This window comes from Macrotis lagotis, chromosome 8, assembly GCF_037893015.1.
Source record: "Macrotis lagotis isolate mMagLag1 chromosome 8, bilby.v1.9.chrom.fasta, whole genome shotgun sequence".
Taxonomy (NCBI): Eukaryota; Metazoa; Chordata; class Mammalia; order Peramelemorphia; family Peramelidae; genus Macrotis; species Macrotis lagotis.
In genome coordinates this window covers 52,115-67,371 of record NC_133665.1, presented here as the reverse complement: position 1 = coordinate 67,371, position 15,257 = coordinate 52,115, and the positions used below count along the sequence as shown (strand labels likewise).

The 15,257-nt window shown below is 44.4% G+C and overlaps 1 protein-coding gene across 4 annotated transcripts; it reads left to right on the top strand.

Annotated features, from left to right (window-relative positions):
* The first annotated feature begins 4,659 nt into the window (after positions 1 to 4,659).
* FANCG (FA complementation group G) lies at positions 4,660 to 14,647 on the top strand. 4 transcript variants are annotated; one of them, XM_074196129.1, is made up of 14 exons: positions 4,660 to 5,103; positions 5,471 to 5,561; positions 5,882 to 6,013; positions 6,399 to 6,589; positions 6,887 to 7,037; positions 7,324 to 7,454; positions 9,178 to 9,324; positions 9,542 to 9,693; positions 10,496 to 10,562; positions 10,881 to 11,224; positions 11,536 to 11,624; positions 11,845 to 12,015; positions 12,201 to 12,259; positions 12,525 to 12,556. In XM_074196129.1, exons 1-13 carry the CDS (start codon positions 4,885 to 4,887, stop codon positions 12,230 to 12,232), a joined length of 1,917 nt encoding a protein of 638 aa, XP_074052230.1. In that variant the 5' UTR covers positions 4,660 to 4,884; the 3' UTR covers positions 12,233 to 12,259; positions 12,525 to 12,556. The 4 variants fall into 4 exon arrangements, with proteins under 4 accessions (XP_074052230.1, XP_074052229.1, XP_074052231.1 ...); XM_074196127.1 differs by lacking the exon at positions 12,201 to 12,259 and adding an exon at positions 12,745 to 14,647 and having other exon boundaries at positions 4,662 to 5,103; positions 12,525 to 12,648; XM_074196128.1 differs by having other exon boundaries at positions 12,201 to 12,552.
* Positions 14,648 to 15,257: the final 610 nt, after the last annotated feature.

Sequence of the window (15,257 nt, the reverse complement as noted above, 5' to 3'; positions counted from 1 at the left end):
TTCAACTAGAAAGGTCTATCCTTCTGGTGGCACTAACTTCTAATCTGCAGACCCTTGGAATCATATCTGTTTTATTACTGGACAAAGATGGTATATTAGAGGCCTCTTGTCTAACCTGCTGTATTAAAATAAATAAACACCTCCTTTGGCTAGGAGATTATTCTAAAAACTCTCATATAACAATCAGCCAGAGGCTGTCACAAAAAAAATCACATTATTATCATTATTTTCTTTCCCATGTTGCTTAGGTGCTTTTACTTCAAAGCAAACAGCTACAACTTTGTGATTATAAATATAAATATATATATATACATATTATATACACATTTCCACAAAAATTCCAATTTATATATATATATATCTATATATATGAAATTGTCAAGTTCTTATGCAAACAATTCTCTATGATAAACCTGTTTAATTATTAGTCATGTTTGAAATACAAATTATTATTTTTTGGAATTCATTCAACCCATTAGAATATCTCTAAATTTAACAAAACAGTAATAAGTGTAACACATTAAGAACTAGATTTCACAAAACAATCTTTTGATTATTACATTTGTACTTGGACCTATATTTCTAGAGCAAGGTCTGATACATCATTTAAAAATTTCAGGGAACCCAGAGGTCTTTGATAACTTCCCTCATTATTCCTACAAAATAATCAATCATCAATTCCAGGTTTGACCATGTTACAGTAAAATAGTTTATATTTCCAAAAGTAGATCACATGTTTGATAAAACTTTTCAACATCTTATTCATTGATAAGTCATCTAATTGCTATTACATGATTTTAATTTCCTAATCATTTTCCAAAGCCCCTCACCTTTACACAACATTATTGGAAAGGGTATCTTGCAGTTACACTCTCCTTCTGAATCTTTGTTTAACATGGGGGAAGAAATCTGCAATTTTACTTCTTTAAAATTTAAACATTAAATCCTTAACCCGCATGAAACAAAGTTTTCATGTTGACATCTTATTTTCTCAAAGCAAAACAAAACAACAGGTTTTGTTAAAGTTACCCTTATAATTATCTTTTACATACAAACCTCTTCTAAATTTGTGCTTTATAAGCTTATTTATCTCTTCTTCCAAATACACTTCCATTTTCAAAATAAAGAAAATAAGATTCTCCATGGATTTTAGCCTTATAATATGATAATTTTTTTTTAAGTTTTTGCAAGTCAATGGGGTTAAGTGGCTTGCCCAAGGCCACACAGCTAGGTAATCATTAAGTGTCTGAGGCCTGATTTGAACTCAGGTACTCCTGACTCCAGGGCTGGTGCTCTATACAGTGCGCAACCTAGCTGCCCCTACATATGATAATTTCAAAGCCCAATGTGCACTTTTTACCCATGCTATGTTACATTTATGTATATAATTTCTTCTTAAATAACAGACCTCAATCCATTGTTCATTATTGTAGCACAATTTTAAATTCTCAAAAAAAGTTGTTTAAATTTGTTCTTATACAAAGTTTATGTTCTGGGAATTGGAGATTCCCTCAATTTGAAGTATTAAAATTATATATATATATTCTTTTACCTTTACTATTTATCATTACTCACCCCCAATTTTTCCAGATACATGAACTATACCCCTAACATATTTTGAATTGGTGTTTCCTGATTCCCCTTGTTTAGTAATTCCTAAGCTTGATTAAGATAACTCACAGTCTATCCTGACTGCCAGCCTCTACCAAGGTCATTCCGTCCCTATCTATTACGGCATTTCCATTCATTCTTTTTCCTCCTATGATTCTGGAGGAGTCAAAAAATGTTAAAAATAAAAACCCCAAACCCCTTAATTGAATTTGAAATCACCTCTCAAGGCCCACAAATCCCCAAAATTAATCGTTTTACTTATACAATATCAAACCTGCTTAAATCTTCTGTCTCCATGTTTTAATCAATTTCCATACTTAAGAACTGGTTCAAAAGCCCCAATTGTCTCTGTGTCTTGATTCTCTTCCTAGTACTTTCAGGACCTCTTACATTTTCCCTTAACATTCTGTTCCACTATTCTTTTTCATTAACTCTATTTAACTGTAGTTAATAAACCACAGGCATGATTCCACTTTCCAGAAAACACTTTCCATTCAAAGGATTTAATATTTAACACTTCTTGAAAACTTTGAGAAGGCAAACAGTGACTTTAAAAAAAAAATTCACAGCCTAATTGGAATATTACCTGCTCCCTTCTTCAGATAGAATAAAACACATAACTTTTCTCATAAGGAGGCAGGTCCAAAATCTATCTTGGGGGCTCTTCTGTTCTTAGGTTCCCACCTTGTTCCATTACTCTCTGTAATAATTAACATTACCAGAATCTTGAAACTATAATGTTGCCGTATCATTCTGGTGAAGGATTAACTATTTAGTTTCCCTTTTCTGGCATTTCTGTGTAACCAAATTATATCCTTTGCAATTAACCTGACTCTCTTGACTCTCTGAGATTTACTTTTCCCAAAACCTTTTTCCAATTAAAATAACATTTCTTTCTGTGACTTCATCATTTAACATATTTAGTAATTTTTATTCTCTTTCCCCATCTCTTTAACTTCAAAATAAGGCCCCTTTTTCTTAATAAATTCCCTTTTTGTTCCCATTTCTCTCCCAAGGTCGAGAGATAACAAACCAAAAAAAACAAAGACCAGGCAAGAGGCCGGGAGGGGAGGAGGGGGAGGAGGAGAAAGCAACATAGAATCACAGTGAAAAAGCATGGAAGAGGATAAAGTCAAGGGCATTTTATCATTTTCTGCACTTTTCTGCTGATATTTTAGCTCCTTATTCCAATTACCAAGTTGAAGGCCCAAGGGACTATCTCCCTGCACTTCAGGGAGGGATTACAATAATTTACTGCTGCAGCCATGCTTTAAATTTGACCCTCCCATTTTTTCCCTCAGTCTAATGCTGTCTCTTGGAATTTCTCTTAGGAAGATTTATTTACCTCGTTTATACCCCAGAGCTCTCAGCTGGCACTTGCAGACCCTTCACCTGTTCCCCTCTGCCTCTAACTGCTTGGGCTCTCCAGAGTCTCTCCCCTCAGACCACCGGACAATTCTTGCATACTCAACTGCTGAATTGGCCCTTTGGTCTTGAACAGCTTGAATGTGGCAATTTAATTCCCCCTCCATCCTTTTTTCTGTCCCCAATTAATGGGACAACAAAGGGTGGGTCACCTAGGATTTTCCAATACCTAGGCTCCTGAACACAAATTTACGGCCCTGGCACCATTCCTGGTTCTTCCTCCTGCCTGTCTAGTCCTAGAGGTCTTCTGGCTTTCAGTTTTGCTCCAGCTAAGTCTCTCTTCGGGTTCTCTCCCTCACTCCTCCAGGGATCTGCCTGGGCATTAAAGCAAGAGCTGCTGACACCGTCCTGGCATGGCACCTGCCTGTGCTCATGCCCAAGAGAGTCTCAGGGAGGGGGTTAAGATTCCCGGCCAATGCACCCAAAACTGAGGGATAAAAATCCACTTTAAAAAAATACAAAGGGCGGCTAGGTGGTGCAGTAGATAGAGCACCGACCCTGGAGTCAGGAGGACCTGAGTTCAAATCCAGCCTCAGACACTGGCCTTGGGCAAGCCACTTAACTCCATTGCCTTGCAAAATCCTAAAGAAAAAAAATACAGAGACTCCTCTGGGTAAAAAGGAAAGTTTATTTTGGCTTTTCTCTAGAAAAGAGCACCCCCAAGCCTCAGGAAGGTGTGAAGATCAAGGAGCTGCCCCAGGTGACAGCCAAACAAGGTTATATGGCCTAGCATGATTCCCCGCTCCCTACCCCCTCTCTTCCAACCTGATTGGTTAAAGTTTTCAGTGTTACAATCTTTACTCGAAAAATCTACCCAGCAACAAAGAGAAGGATGAAAGGTTTTCATAAAAAATTACCTCACCTGATCCAGATGGCAAGGGTATCAGAAGATTTCTAATGCTCTTGAATTAAATGAATTATTGTCTGAGTATGCAAGGTCTTAGTTTAGCACTTATCAAACAAGAGAAAGCAGGCTACTGTTCTCACAGTCCATTATCAAACACGTGGCTAACTAAGACTGCAAGGTCTCTTCTCTGGAGGCTTTCCACTATGTCCCTCTCTAGTAGAATCAATGCAAGATCTTTCTGGAAATAATCCATTGTTTCCCTCACTAGTAGAATTGGGAGGGTATGTGACTGGGAATGCAAGGTCTCTCCTCCTCTTCTAAGAATTGTCTAAGGGTAATAGTTTGTCTTTGTTTTAATGATTTTTAACTGTGAGAAGACTTCACTAGGAATATTAACTCTTAAGAGGGAATATTCCTCTCATGAGGAAGTTAAAGTACAAGAGTAAACAACTTTGGAAATGTGTTTTGTTGGGAGCTAGACTGCAAGCAGGTATGCTACTTGTGAAAGAGAGAGTTTGAATGGAGAAGCTACAAAGAATGGGGTATATGAGCTTGGCTTCAGGGGCAGATCCGAAATCTAATAGGCCCTTCCTCAGGAATAACAACTAGGCCTGCAAAGCAATCCAGTCAAAACTACACTTCCCAGCATTCCTGGAAAAGTAGTGAACTCCTAAAGCATGCTGGGATGGCTGGTTTAGGGGAGGGAGTTCATAGACCGAACTTCTTTAACCCTGGCTGCCCGCGAAATCAGCGAGGTGGGGCGGTTTCCTATCCAACTCGATAACACCATCCCCTACAATAAATTTTAATAGTTTAATAGACCCTCTTCCTCGAGAAGGGATTCCCACCATTCCGTTCTTAAGTTTCCCGCGGGCCTTGATCTTTCTTTAAGAGCCAATGACAGCTGCGAACTCTACTTGATTGGCCTATCAGCTACGACTTTGACTTCTGCGTGGGTGGGAGAGCCCCCCCCCCCCGCTCTTCCGGAGTGGGGATTGCGCATGTGCGAGCTTCCTTCCCGCGCGTTCTCCCTGCCTGTGGAGTCGTGGCTGTCCCTGAGCGGTGTCCGCGCCTCCCGGCAGGACCTGAGGCCGGGGAGGAGTCCTAGGCAACCCCCAGGCAGTGGCCGCGGCAGCATGTCCCCAGGCTCGGTCCCGGCCCCTGCGGGCTGCCTGGGCCTGTGGAGAGAAGAAAACGATGCGCTGGTGCGGCAGTGGAGGGTAAAGTTGGGTTCCTAGGATAGCCCTGGCCTGGGCAGTCCCCAGAAGCTCCCCCCAACGGCCTCCCTTGCACCCCGACAGTCCCCCTGCCACGGCGCGACACCACCCACGGGCATCCCCCCTTCCAACCACAACTTCCCCGGAGCCTTCACCCACCCAGCCGCCTCCCCCTAGAGTTCTGCGGTCTGCCGGGAAGTCTCCATCCGACCCGGCGGGCCGCGGAGAGCCCCCGAGGAACCGTTCCGGGAGTCCCCTGCCGAGATGCACTTCCTCCGCCCTCCCCGGAGAAACCTGAGGCCCGGGCCAAGGGCGGTGGGGGTCGGGGGTGGGGGGGGGCACCCTTGGGACAACTTCCCTCGGTCAGCAGGTGGCGGCTCAGGACTCAGGAAGACGCCAGCAGCTGCAGGCTGCGCACCGCGTCCTGGAGGGACTCAGGGGGCTTCTCCACAAGCTGCAGGGTATGAGCCCAGTGGGGACGGCATCCCCTGAGGAAGGAGGGATTGTAGTCTGGGATGCTCAAGGACTGCCTCTTGAACGTGGAATAAGGAAGCCTAGTTTCTCCATCTCTGGAGAAGGCTTGAAGCTTTGTGGTTCTCATTTGAGGAATAGATCATTTGGAGGGAGTCAGATTTTCAGAGAGTGGCCTCAGTTTGAACCCTCGATCTTTTAAGTGGAGGTGATGGCAATTCTCTGAATGGAAGGGGGAGTTTCTTCACTTTAGGGAAAGACAGAGAAGAAAGTCCAGGGGGAGAGAGTGACTCCTATTGTATGACTTTAGGGCTCCCTTCAGCTCTTTCTGCCCTTCCACTGGAGCTGACTGTCCTGGGTAATACCCTGACCTTGGGAGTTGGCCTGGCCCAGCAATTTATGAAGGATCATGCTCTGGACATCAAACGGGGCTTGGAAAGGGGTGAGAGCTCAACACTGATTCTTTTCCCAATTGACTCACTATCCTGACTGCCACTCCATCACCAACCAACCTTTTCCTTATCTGGAATATCCCAGCTCCCTGACACACATACTTCACAATGACCTCTCCTTAAACCTTGGCAAGACTCTCAGTCCCTTCTCCTCAGTTGAAAGAAGTCTATGGAACAAGAACCTTCTATTAGTAGACCAGCTTCAGTGCTCCTCATTCTTAAGGGTGGACCCTTCTGTGGGACAGATTGGAGAGAAATGTGGGGAAGCAAAAATCATGGCTTATTTGGAGAAAAGGGGTGAGGTCATGAGGGAAGATTTTTGCTGCTTTTGTTGGCTGCTCTAAGTGTCTTCTCTAACCACTGATGGCACTATAGTGCTGAATGCCCAGGGAGTGCCGCTGCCACCGTCAGAGGACCTCTGGAAGGCCATCTTTCAAAGCCCCTTCATACCTTCTGAGATGCTACCCCCACTACACCGTTTGGTCGGCTTACAGGGAGCCCTTTGGCTGACAGATAACCGTCCTAGAGACTTAGCTATCCTCTTGTGTACTGTGATGAGTAACCAGGTGAGAAAGACGAGGCAGTATCTATCCAGGACTCTTCTTCCCAGTCATGTGCCTCATCCCCCAATTTTCCTTTTCCCATTCTGCTCATCTCCCCACTGTGTTGACCTCTTGAGTCTATCTTGCTTCAATCTGGGATGCTAACATTTGGGGAGGCAGGGATGTAAGAGCTCTGGGCTCTTGCTGAATTGGGGCTGGGTTAATTCACCCTATGCCTCAATGGGGATACCTTAGAGGAGAGTTGGTGGCTGGACTTCTGTGCCTTTTGGGGTCTCTGATCCTAGCTTCTCACCAAACAAGTGCAAAGAGAGTGGGACTGGACTTACTGAGGACCTGCTGTCACTACTAAGTGTGTGGGACCCCCCTTTTGAAGAATTGGATGCACCAATGACTCTACAGGATGCCAGAGATCTGAGGAATGTTCTTCTTAGAACTGCTGCATTCCACCAAGGTGAGCAGAGCACCTAGATTTATGCATCAAGACATAAAAGGAAATGGATTGCATATTCTCCTTTTACCCCATTTCTTTTGTTAAGTGCATACCCCTCACTTTTGTTGTCAATGGGAGGGGGAAAGATCTTGGTCTCTTTTCATTTTTCATTTCCTTCTCTTTCTTTTTGGAATTTCTTCATTTGTGAGTATCATTCTAATCTCCCTTGGACTCCCCAGGGTTCAGGCCAACCTCCTGTTCCCAGCTGTGGCTTCTTTCAACAGATATCCCTCCCGATACCTCCCAGGTCTTCATGAACTTCATGTGGGGAACTTGCCATTAGCCTTGAGCAGCCTGCAGAGAGCAGCACTGAGCTTGTGTCCCCGTCCAGTACTGGCCCTAGTCTACACAGCTTTGGGAGCCTGCCTTCGGAAAATGGTAATGGGAAACTGGGAAAGGCCCTGAGTCAAGGGGAGAGGATGCTCAGGTTCTTGGGGGTACTCAGGGTTGTTAGATTAATCTCATTTCCTACTACATGGGGTAATTCTACAGATATAGATTTTTTTTAAGCATTTGTCAGCCTCTTATGTATTTGTTTTGCAAAAGATGGAATGATATGGGCTAGATAATAGTGGATGATAGGTGAATTCAGAATTCATTGAATGGCCAGATCTCAAGAGGAATAATTAATAGTTTGATGTTTAAGAATCTGTGCTTGGCTCTATGCTCTTTATCACAGTCACTTGGATTCAGGGGACACACTGATAATCAAATATGCAAATGAAACAGAGCTAGAAAGGATAAATTAAAAGGATAGTCAAGAGGAAACAAAATCTTGACAGGTTAGAGCCAAATTTAGCAAAGATAAAGTTTTATACTTGGGTCCAAAGAATTACATCCATAAGTACAAGGTGTGAAAGACAGACCTGAACAGTGGTTTGAAAAGGATCCTTCAGTTTTGGATATTCCAGTCTTCCTATGACCCTTACTGCACTTTCACTTGCAGGTAAATCCACCTTCTAGTTCTTCCCACATACAACTTCTGCTTCTGCTTCCCCACCTCCATGTCTCTGGTGCCCCCTCCTACCAGAGGCTTTCCCTGATTGTCCCCATTTATTGGTGTCTGCCCCTCTCTGGAAACTATAGTACTACTTATATATTCTGTACTTATCTGTATAGATTAATTTTAAAAAATATTGTTAAATAAAAACTTCTAGTTCTACCCTGTGAGGTAGGTGGTAGTGTTTTCCTCCATTTACTGCTGAAGAAACTGAGGCAGAGGTCAGGTGCCTTACCCAGGCTTCAACAGGTAGAGTCTTCCTGAACTCAGACCCAGGTCTCAAGCCACTGAACCACCTGCATATAATTGTATCCTACCTAAAAGAATATAAATTCCATCCCAGCAGAGACTCTTATTTTGTTGGTCCATAGCACCCAGCATATTGCAATACACATACTAGGCATTTAATAAATGTTTATTGAATTGTTGGCTCAGTACAACTCAACACTGTGACGTGACATTGAATAAAGAATAGATGCCAGCATTAGACCCTGGTGATAGGTGCAGGGGGCTAGGCCTGGGGCAGCTTGGGCATTTCTGAGGGCTACATTGTAGGAAGGACACTGATAAATTGGAAATATCCAGAGGATGGAGGGTAGCTAGGGAGGTAGATCTGAACATGGATAACTTGGGTGGGGGGGGAGAGGACTTAAGTGTGATTTGACGGCTGACTACAGATATTGAAGAGTTGTCATTTGGAAGTGGAAATAGAGTTGTTCTGTGTCTTCTAGAAGGCAGAGTTAAAAATACCTGGTGGAATTTGCAGAAGCAGATTTAGGATTGAATAGAAGGGGAAAAAAAAATCACAAAATTATGTGATCTAAAAAGTGAGATGGGCTACCTCAGGAGGTAATTAGTCCCCCACCACTAGAAGTGTTCAAACTAAAGCTGGATGACCTCATGTTGGGTATGTTGTGGAGAGGGATCCTTGTTCAGGTTTGGGAGGATGAGGTGGCCTCTGCTGAGATTCTGTAGGCACCCATATGCTTAGGTGTAGGAAGGCTTTCTGTGTGGGCTAGAATTCTTGAAAAAGGGGATTTAGTGAGTGACCTAGGGTCCTGTTGTTTTCATGTCTTTTTCCGACTTTCTCCTCTGTTCCAGGGTCATCCACAGAGGGCACTGCTGCATCTTCTTGAGGCTCTCAAGGCAGACCCAGGCCAAGGGCCCCCTCTCCTGGAGGCTGCCCGACTCTATCGACAACTTGGCCATATCACTGCTGAACTGGACTGCTTAAAGTTACTAGTAGAGGTGAACATGTGGACTTGGGGGTTCAGGCTGGTGCCTGGATCTGGTCAGTCTTTCTTCATCTGCCCTGGTCAGACAGACTGGGCAAGGGGTCTGGGCATGGGTATTTGGCTGGTGAGGAAGGTAGGACTTCAGTAGGAATAGAGGGTTGGCAGGGAGCAGACAGATTACAAGGGTAGGCACGTTCTGGCCTTTTTCTACCATCCACTATTTCTTGCAGGCTTTGAGTATCCCTCCCACCTCCAGGCCACCTTTGTTCCCTGTTGGGGTAGAGCTTCTGATCACTCCACCAAGCCCTGCCTCTTCCCTTTACTGTGGGACCCAGAGCTATGCCAGGCACCTTCTTGCAAGCAGGTGTCTCCAGACAGGCAGGTATTGGTGTGTCTCCTTCCCTCTCCCTTTCTCCAGTTAAAAGACTAAAAGCAGAGCTAGAATGAATGAGCGTGCCTTTGTGAAGCAACAGTCACGGGGTTGCTGTGCTTGGGAATCTAGAGGGGTCTGCTCCAACACCCTTGTTTTGCAAGTGGGGAAACAGAAACAAGAAAAGGTGATTTGTTCAAGGTCAAAAAGCAAGTTGGAGAAATGGGGCAACTGCCTGCCATCTAGAGATTTTTATTTTATGAGAGTCTGCCCCCTTCAGGGTTTCTAAACTACAGACATCCACTCATATCTCAGTGTGCTTTTTACACAGTCAGGAACAGAAAAGGAGAGATCTTTCTACCTCCCTTGCTCTGACCAGGGCCAGTTCAGCTAGTAGAGCCAGGAAGTGACAAGGTCCTTGGAGTGACTTTGGGCAAGTTACTCCACCTCTTCTGCCTCAGTTTCCTCATCTGTAAAATGGAAATAACAACACTAGCACCTACCTCCCATACAGTATTTATTACCACTTAGCTTAGTGTCTTGCACACTGCAGGCGCTTAATGTTCATTTCCTTCTCTCTTCTCCCTACTCCCTGACCTTTGTTTTTCTTGCTAACCATCCAACTTAAATCTCAAGAAACAGAGTGGGAGCCTTCCTTTCACAGTGTAGGGCAGTGAATCAGAAGTGATGTCTTGGGGAAAAAGAAGGGGAGTTAGAGTCCTGAAAAAGCCATGTATTGAATAACAGCAATCACTGGGTTGTGGGGCTCATTCCTGCCTGGGAAGGAATGGTCATCCATGCTCTGGATCTTCAGGAATGAGGAAGCTGCTGAGCAGTACCTGGACCTGTTGGCCTTGCTGTTGGATGGTTCTGTGTTCCAGGTGTGTGGGGGAGAAGCTGGTGCTCTATCTGGGCTAGAACAGAATAGCTCCATCTTCATCTCTTGAAGTGGCCTACTTCCTGTGAGGCACTGGGCAAAGGTCTGGGGATACGAATCAATAAACACCTTTTAAGCTCCACTATGTGCTGTTTGAAGGCAGAGCTGGGCAGAATTTGGGAAAGCTTCCTAGAGGGTAATGTTGAGAAAAGCTGGGCATCATCAACTCTAGACCTTTATTCCTCAGTCCACAACGCCTGGGTCAGAAGAGAGTAGGGATGAGAGCAAAGAAGAGTCATGGTGGTAATGGGTGTCTCTTCAGGGCATGCAGCGTTCTGTATTCCTGTATGGTGGTTCTCAAGCTCCTCGTGTACCCGAGGTCTTCTTGGAGACAGCAGCAGCACTGATCACTGTGAGCAGATTCCAAGATTCATTGACTGTATGTGAAGAGCTGCTTAGCCGGATATCCCTTTTGGTCCCCCAGAAACTGTGGCTGGGTCAAGGGAGGCCTAGCCTCAGGCCTGCTCTATCCCCACTCCCACTTCTCTCTGAAAACCCCTCAGAGCATCTGTCCTGCCTGTTGTGGTCCTCAGCTGCCCACCTGCTTCAGGGTCAGGCCCATTCTGGGCTGGGGGCTCGGAGGAAAGCCCTGGAGGAGTTTACCAGGTGAGGGGAGAATATAGTGAAGTGTGGGGAGAAGGACTTTTTATTAACATAGGATTCTTAGGACTCTTAAGTAGAAAGGTCTGCTCCCTTAAGCTACCTAAGGAGAGCAGGGGACCTGAATCTGCGAACATGGATAGATTTCAGCAGGCCTATAAACTTGGGGGTGGGGAAATTACATCCTTATTTTCATTACTCTCTAATTGAAAATTATCATTTCCTTCAATTAAAAAATCATGAGAAGAGATCAACCAGTCTTTACTGAACTGCTACAAGAATACATGACAAAAGCCACATTATCTCATCCCTTTTAGGTGTCTTGAATTAGTCTTCCGAGTGCAGCCTATGGACAGAGTTGTAGATCAAGGTGCAAGTAGAGATGTAGACCAAAGTTTGAGTGGAGGTGAGCTCCAATCTCTGGTTCCCACCACCTCTCCGAGGGAAATTCTGATACTTATAGAGGGTCTGGGATGTCCTCTAAAGAAGGGTTTGCTAGTTTGGGCACACATAGATGAATGAGGAACATGGGACTCTGGAGAGCTAGGGTATGGATGTTGGGCTATCCTGGGAACTTTCTGACTGTGACACAGGTTGCTAACTTGGGGTGTGGGGGGAGAGGGTAGAGATTATCTCCAGCAGTGAAGATGAGCTCCCTCCAGAGATCTACCTACCTATGAAGATTCTTCAGAGGTTGAAAGCAGTGACACTAATTAGCCGGGGGCTGGAATGGGTAGCAGAAGGCCAGGAAGCCCGGGCTCTACAGGATTTCCTCCTTGGTGTACAGGTTTGCCCAGGTATGGATGGGTGGCTTGAAGGCTTCATGTAGGTACATGTATGTTTGTATATTAGGAGGAATGTACAATCGTACCCAACTGTGAAATTTATGCATGAACAAGTATGTATGCTGGCATATGAAATAAGTTTGTCTATGCAGGTATGTGTACTGTGCCAAGGTGTATGTTGTGTTTTTTTTTTTTAGGTGTTTTGTCTTTGCAAGGCAAATGGGGTTAAGTGGCTTGCCCAAGGCCACACAGCTAGGTAATTATTGTCTGTGGCCGGATTTGAACTCAGGTACTCCTGACTCCAGGGCTGGTGCTCTATCCATTGTGCTACCTAGCTGCCCCTGCCAAAGTGTATGTTGCAAGTGATCACAAATATATATGTGTCATGGCTATGTTCCTTTTTTGCCAGTTTGCCTGTAGAGTATGCTTCTCTACCATCTATTGTAGGATTTTGTGCTATGTAATGGGGGGAGTTATCTGTAGAGATTCCTTTAAAGCTAATGAAGATTTGGATGATGCAGGTGACCGAAATGCTTCCTTACATTTAATGCATATCCTTTGGAGGCTAGAGCGAAGGGAGGAGGCCATTGCAATCTATCAGAGGCTGGAGGCTGAGGGTGACCATCAACAGGATGACTCTGAGGGGTGAGACTGAGGGCAAACAGGTGGGCGGCTGAGGGTGGACCCAGAGGGGACTGTCTTACCCTTGCTTCTGTCTTATGCTCCTTTCCCTCTCTCTAGTCTTCTCCCCCAGTACTTAGAGTCCTGTAGGAATCAGATTCGCATCACTGAGCAGGAGTCCTTCTTTCAAGAGCTCCGGAAAACACTGCAGAGGCCCATGTCCCTTTAGTGTCATTCAATCCTGGCTTCCCAGGGATCTTCTCTGTTTAGGCCTTTAGGTTTAGGTTTTATTTCTTGTGGGATAGACAATGTGTGGATAAATGGATCATGAAGTGATTTTTTGCTGTATGTGACAATACTTTAGCTCATGAGGATTGTATTTCTATAGGGGGTACTTGGAAAGAGAGTGTGGTATAAATTGTTTATAATTTGATGATGCTTATGGCTCTTGAGAATTGTATTCCTAAGGGATAATGGGGGGGTTGTACTTTGCAGAGGCTGTAGATGTGATGAGATTATGAGGTAATGATGCTCATAAATCAATCAATCAACCCACCCATAAGAACTGTATTTCTCTCTGCATAGATAAAAGGAGTGTATTTTGACTGAGGTTGTGGATACTTGACAGGTTTAAAACAATTAAGACATGAAAAGAAGGATTATGCAGGAGAAGGCAAGTCATTAGGAAAACATCCTTGAAAATGCACAAAGAACTATTATAGTAGAGGAAAGACAGGAGGATGTGAGCATTGAGTAAATCTTACTCTCAACAGATTTGACCCAAAGACAGAATAACATTTAGTCCTCTTTTCTAGTTTGGCTTAAAGGATTGGTTGAGCCTAGGGCTGGGACTTCTGTAAGACTGAGGAAAATCACATGCAGGGAAGGATGGGTCAGGGGAAGAATTTGAGTCCAGTCTCAGACACATACTAGCTGTGTGACCTTGGGCGAGTCACTTAACTCTGGCATCCAAAGCCATCCCCAGTCATCCCTATTCATATCTGAGCACTGGACCCAGATGGCTCTGGAGGAGTTAGTGAGGCTGGTGACTCAGCACAGCACCCCCTCACTCAAATCCAATTCATATGCCTGTCATGGTATCACCTCTCTGATGTCGTGGACTTCTTCAAGAACAAAGGACAAACATCATCAGTCATGGATTACTCTGTGCCCTTCCCATCCATCTAGGTGTCATTCTTCCTACCACTGTACTTTTTAGAACCTACTCTTCCTTTTTTTCCATTGGTCTGTGGGCCCAGATTTGTCTTTGGCATAGAAGTTCAGGGAGTGCTGGTCTCTGGACGCTGGGCCACAGCCTTTATCTGAGGTGACACCTGATGATACTAGGAAGACAGTCCCCTCCTCAAGGGAGTCTTTTGGGATTGGAGACTTACTTGACTTCTTTCTTCACTTAGCTCTAGAGCCATAACACCTTTCAGCATTTGTGTATTTTGATGGTGATCAGTCAATAAATAAACATTTAAGTGAAAACTATGAGCCTCCGCTGCTGTGATGTGTGTTGGAGATACTAGTCCCTAGATGACAAGCAGATAACGATGTATAAACAAACTATCCAGGATAAATTATCTATGTACAAGACAAGAATTTGGGCTTTACTAAGGGAGGCTCAGTGACCTGAAGGAGGAGTCAATGATGCTTTAGGAGGTCATGAGTATTCCTTTCGATTCTTTAGTATCTGAAAACAGTTTGAAGCTTTGTTTTTGGACCTTTGACCTGTCTCTTGTCTTGAGCCCTGAGCTAGACCTTAAGAGACCACCAATCTACTGGAGAAGATGTGAAGCAGAATACAAGGAAACTCAATGACCAGTAATAGTTTACATTTTCAAAATGCCTAGAGATTTGCAAAGCACTTACTTCAGCACCTTTGAGGCAGATGGTGGATTATCTCCTTTACTGGACAAGAAACTCAACCTCTTTGAGAGTGTATGACTACAAAGCTGGTAAAATTCTGTATCTACATCCCAGACTCTAAATATATAGCATCCTTTCCATTAGACCACACTTTCCTATAAACAGGGCTGAGACATCTAGAACTTTTCAGTTCTAGAACAGAAAGCAAGGGTGGGTCAGGGATTTCCTGAGAGAATAGATTCCGAATGAGGGAATAAAACTGACAGAGAATGGAAAGTGTAGAAAATTTCAGGTGGTGAAATGGGAGAGCAGTAATTCTTCAGATGGGGTACCTCTCCTCTCCCATTCTTGGGACAGAAGCAAGATTTTAGGGTCTAGGTTCAAAGGTAATTGAATCTTGGGCCAAGGACTCCAAGTCCCAGCATGCAGTGTTGTGGAGGGATAAGGGCATGTGGTGTGATGCTGGGATACGTAGTCTTTGGATCTCCTTCTCTCTAATAGCTGGGCTGGGGAGTGAGACATTGACCTAAATAATGCCATAGGAAAATGCACGGGGAAGGGTGAGGTGAGGTAGGGTGGGGGTTCTGGAGTCCAAGGCAGAGCAGGGGAGTCGGGGACTGAGGCAGGCTTTGAATGACGTAAGGGTTAAAAGGTACACGGATTTCTGGGTGACGTCCTATAGCAATAAGGTCAACGTGAAGCCTGTAGTGACAAGATTTGGGGCAAAATCGGACTGGAATGATGAGATTGAAGATTAGAAT

Excerpts from the sequence above, each read along its gene's own strand:
- FANCG (XM_074196127.1), top strand. The coding sequence starts at position 4,885 with ATGTGCGAGCTTCCTTCCCGCGCGTTCTCCCTGCCTGTGGAGTCGTGG. Across the intron at positions 7,455-9,177 it reads GAGCCTGCCTTCGGAAAATG|GGTCATCCACAGAGGGCACT; the intron begins GTAATGGGAAAC and ends CCTCTGTTCCAG. Across the intron at positions 11,625-11,844 it reads AGACCAAAGTTTGAGTGGAG|AGATTATCTCCAGCAGTGAA; the intron begins GTGAGCTCCAAT and ends GGGAGAGGGTAG.